The sequence below is a fragment of the Typha latifolia genome, chromosome 11 (assembly GCF_019914945.1).
Source record: "Typha latifolia isolate L0001 chromosome 11, TyphaL0001v2, whole genome shotgun sequence".
NCBI classification, from domain to species: Eukaryota; Viridiplantae; Streptophyta; class Magnoliopsida; order Poales; family Typhaceae; genus Typha; species Typha latifolia.
The window spans coordinates 2,948,385-2,952,983 of record NC_133096.1 but is presented as its reverse complement, the minus strand read 5'-3'; the positions used below and the strand labels follow the sequence as shown (position 1 = coordinate 2,952,983).

Genomic DNA, 4,599 nt, shown 5'->3' with positions numbered 1-4,599 from the left:
AGATTGGTGGGTTGTTAGTTCAGTTGTAGTGATGGATACCACTGATCTTGCATTCATATGCAATGTTACACTCACATTATAGTCCAATAATCCACATACCTCATCTCACTGCTCAATTATTCCTTACGTATTAAGTAACTAATGAATTGTATTTTCATTTTGCCAGGAGGTCTAATTTTTGTTATATATATATATATACATATATATATATAGCTAGGGTGAGAAATTAGTCAATAGTTAGTATCGTCAAATATGATAGAAATAAATGTCGGGTTGCAGTTTAGTTCAAACAACAGAGAAATTAAGTACTTAAGCCTAAAAAAAAAGAGTTTGTACAATTAGATCAAACTACAAGGAGATAAAATATAATTTTTAAATTTTTTTATAGAAATATGACCTAATACATGATGTTAGCTAGAATGTTTTCCAGTTTGACTTGGAGGAAGATACACAACCTTTTCCTTTCCCTATTTTGACATAATGAATATATTTGTTGGTTCCTATTTGTTGTTACTTCTGTAGGTTTGTGAATTAAGATTAGTATGTAAACCTGCTGAATTTTGTTTAGGTTCAGATACGCGCTAGACCCAGTTTTCTTGTGCTGATTAGTGATTATCTTATGTTCAGCATGCTATAAGCGTCTAATGCACTTTTTGATATTACTTTTTGTTTTGCAGGATGAGGTGAAAAGGTTAAAAGCTGACCAGGGATACTAAGTGAGATGAAATTGTTAAAAGCTGAATAGGGATACTAAGATAGTGTTGTGCAGGCCAGCATGGGTGAATCTGTTTTGTAGAAATGAACATGTCTAGTTACCATGGAGCTGTATAACTGGCAGGAAAGCTTGTACTCATATGAAGTTCCTTAGTTTTCTTCGAGACTTTTTTCAGAACTTGTATCAAATTCTCGTGCTCCTTCAAATTAAAATGACTGCTGCATGTAATACTGATAAGCATTCCTTTTCTTTATTTTCGTTTTATGAGAAATGATACTGATATGTGCTTGTCTGTTGATCATTGCGATCGTCAATGATACTGTGTCTACGGAAGCAATGTTTGACATTAATGAAAGAGGTAATGCATAGGCATAGCAAACCAATGCATTGTGGCCTAGATCTGTGTAAATGTTGCAGTTTCTTCCATATAGCAAAAAGGAAGGAAAAGCTTCTACCTTTGCTTTATGATCAGTAGTAATTTCTGTGTCGTGGGATTTCAACTGGGTCTTAAGAGAATCCCTTTAGCAATTATGGTATGTGCTACTTAAATCCTCTCTACGTCTACTGGTAGAATATCGTAAAGATGGGAATTTTATTATGAGGACTCGACGAATAATTTGCTACAACAATATAATATCAATCCTGGAAATATAATTCCTTTCTTCGGTTATTCTCAAAAAACAGCGCGCTATTGCTTCCGCAAGAGTTGATCAACCCTCCTGGCTACATTGCTTCTAAGTCTCAGCAACGCCTTCTCAAACTCCTCCAGTTCTTCAACTTCGAGCTCGCCGACGTCGGCCTCCCACCACTTCTTCTTCTCTCCCGTCGCCTTCTCCACCGCCTTCTCCAACCCGCCGAGCCGCCGCGCCGCCTTCTCGGCTTTCACCTGCCCTTCGTATCTTTCTTTGAACTCCTGCAGCACCGTGGCGTCGACGGCGGCGCCATCCCGATAACCGCCGGCGAGGAAGCGAGCGATGACGAAGTCGACCGACGGGTTGCCGAAGTTGAACGCCTTCCCTCCCTGCGAGAAGACGACGACGGCGGTCTCGACGCCGCAGAGGACGGACAGCTCGCTCGCCTTCTTGAACAGCCCGGCCCGCCGCTTCGAGAAGCACACGTGGCGGGCGGCGTCGTTGGCGATTTGCTTGATCTCGATCTTTTGCTTGCCCATGGTGGTTGTCTTCCCGTTCCACGACATGACGGAAATACCAGCTGCTTTGCAAGAGAGAGAACAGAGAGTTCTTGGGATTTTGGTGAGCGTAGAAATAGAGCATATATACATATATATATATATATAAAATTAAGGATTAAGTTATTCTAATTAGATTAAGATTAGGAGTCCTTATCCAAATCGGAAACTGGCGACAGGTGCACGCCTCGCCCTTAAACCGAACCTTGAAATCATAGACTAAAATTTTATTTCTTTTAAATTTATTTCTCTTGATATTTAATTATTTTATATAGGAATAATTACAGTTGAGTCCCTTCAACTATCACACTTTTTATATGCACTCTCCTGAACTTTTATTATCAATACAAAACTACTACTAATAGAATATTCACACAAACCTCTTAATAAAGAAAAAAAAGTGAAGTGTATATGCTCTGAACTAAGAATTTTCTTAGGTTAGGCAATTTATGGTAACAAAAATGTTCAGAGAGTGTATGCGAAAAATGATAATAGTTTAGGATGCTAAGTATAATTAACCTTTGTATATATTATTTGTCTTTTACATAGGTTTTTTTGTGCCTGTATACCCTTCAAAATGTCTTAATTTACTAGGATGCCCCTCTAAAATTCACATTTACTTATATACCCCTAAAAAGATAATTTATTTGCATAGGTACCCATCCAATTACTTTTCAAGTAAAGTCTCAATAACTTAATAGAAAAAAGATAAAAATACTCTTAACTAAGAAAAATTTATCAAAATTAAAACAAGGATAGTTCATCTTTTTATTTCTAAATTATTCAAATTTTAATGGTTAGATAACTCCAAAGCAAGTAAAGAATAGCAATAGCTAAATGATAGTGTGCAATATCACTCAATCATTTGCGGTGGTGGAGAGACCGGATTGAAAAAAGAGGGATTTTTGTTAATCCTAACTCCCACATGATGAAAAAAAATCAATTTTTGAGGTAATGAAAAAGACATATCTTTATATGGGTATATGTATACAAAAAAATCTTTTGATAGGCTCTGAAACTAAATTGATAGTATCTGGAACCAAAAGATCGGCTACGGAATAATTCCTTCAGATCTGAATTTATTATAAGAATCAGTCCGCGCAACCGTGAGAAAATATTAATCTGATATTCTCCAATAGTCAGAAAATTACAAAACCAATTGGGTTGGATCTGTAAGTTCCTGATCTTTTCATATTTACGCCCTTCGCAAATTCGAACTGTAGCAGGGACGTAAACTCGGAATAATGTGGGTGTTGGTGGTGGTGACGGGTGAAGTGAATGTTAGGGTTATGGATGGGTATGGAGATGAGGGTGGATTGTGGAAGTGATTAAAGGAAGTAGACGAAAGTAATGAAGTGGTCGAGATCCCAAAGAAGAGGGGTGACTCGATAGTCGAGGGAGATTAGAAGCGAGGAGAAACCTTGCTAGCGGTAGATGTGAAAGGATGGTGAAGAGGGAGAAGGGAGAAGTCTAGAGAGAAGATAGGAGGCAAGAAATTAATAATCCAATAGCATAATGAAGTTGGTTGCCATCCACATATTTATAGAGGCTAGCCAACAAGTCCTAAAACAATATGAAACCCAAATTCTAGAGGATTCCCATCGATCGTGTTCGAACGCACCCGATCGCATTCGAACGCGCCCGATCACGTTCAAACGCACTCAAAAAGCCCCTTCTCTAGATTTGCGAATGCAACACAAGCATTCGAGCGCGGGCGTTCACAAGGCATTCCTAAAGGCGTTCAAATCACATTTGAACGCGACTTACAGGAATTTTATTTTAATGAAAATAAACACCTAATGCAATAAGAAAATATCCTAACTAACTGTATCAGCCCACCACGCTTTCCCCACCTTGCCCTCAAGGTGAAGAGTCAGGAAAACGCTCCAAGATATTAGTCTCCAACTCCCATGTCGCCTCATCAGATGGCTTGTCAAGCCACTTAACTAGAATCTCCATCTCTAATCTGGTATCATGTCGTCGTCAGCGTCTAGCAAGTACTCGAACTGGCTTTACGATCTCTATCTCCTCCAATGGCTCCGGTAGAACTGATCCAATAATCTCATGATCTCCAATGCGTTCTCTCAACAATTAAACATGAAAGATAGGATGCACTCTCGACCTCTCCAGCAACTCCAAACGATATGCAACCGGACCAATATGCTCCAACACCCGAATGCATCCACGGTCCAGCAGAAAACCGCCTCGATTTTCTAACTCTAGATGATGCTCCGGATCATCCATCACCTCTTGCAACAATCTCAAAATATCTGGGTCAGATGAACATGCATACCTCAGCTCGTCAAGAAAGGGAAAGGTAGGAGATGAATATGCTGCAAGCTCGGCGGTATCGTGTTGGTGTGATAGTGCATTCACCGCTCTATTTTCCGTTCCCTTCTTGTATTGAATTTCATAATCATACCCTAGCAATTTTGTGACCCATCGCTGCTATGCCGGAGTGTGTATGCACTGTCCCATAAAGTATGGAAGGCTCCTTTGATCGGTTCAAATAATGAATCATCTATCGATAAAATAAGGCCTCCACTTTGTCACCGCATGCAGAATTGCCGACATCTCTCTCTCATAAGTTGATAATTGCTGAGATTTTTGCGATAAAATCTTGCTAAGATAGGCAATAGGACGTCCTTCTTGCATTACTACAGCTTCTATGCCAACACCCGATGCATCACATTCA

At 39.3% G+C, this 4,599-nt stretch overlaps 1 protein-coding gene across 1 annotated transcript; it reads right to left on the bottom strand.

Annotated features, from left to right (window-relative positions):
• Nucleotides 1–1,387: 1,387 nt before the first annotated feature.
• LOC140798101 (agamous-like MADS-box protein AGL62) lies at nt 1,388–1,949 on the bottom strand. The gene has a single exon (XM_073151838.1). The coding sequence runs from the start codon at nt 1,911–1,913 to the stop codon at nt 1,404–1,406; it is 510 nt and encodes a 169-aa protein (XP_073007939.1). The 5' UTR covers nt 1,914–1,949; the 3' UTR covers nt 1,388–1,403.
• Nucleotides 1,950–4,599: the final 2,650 nt, after the last annotated feature.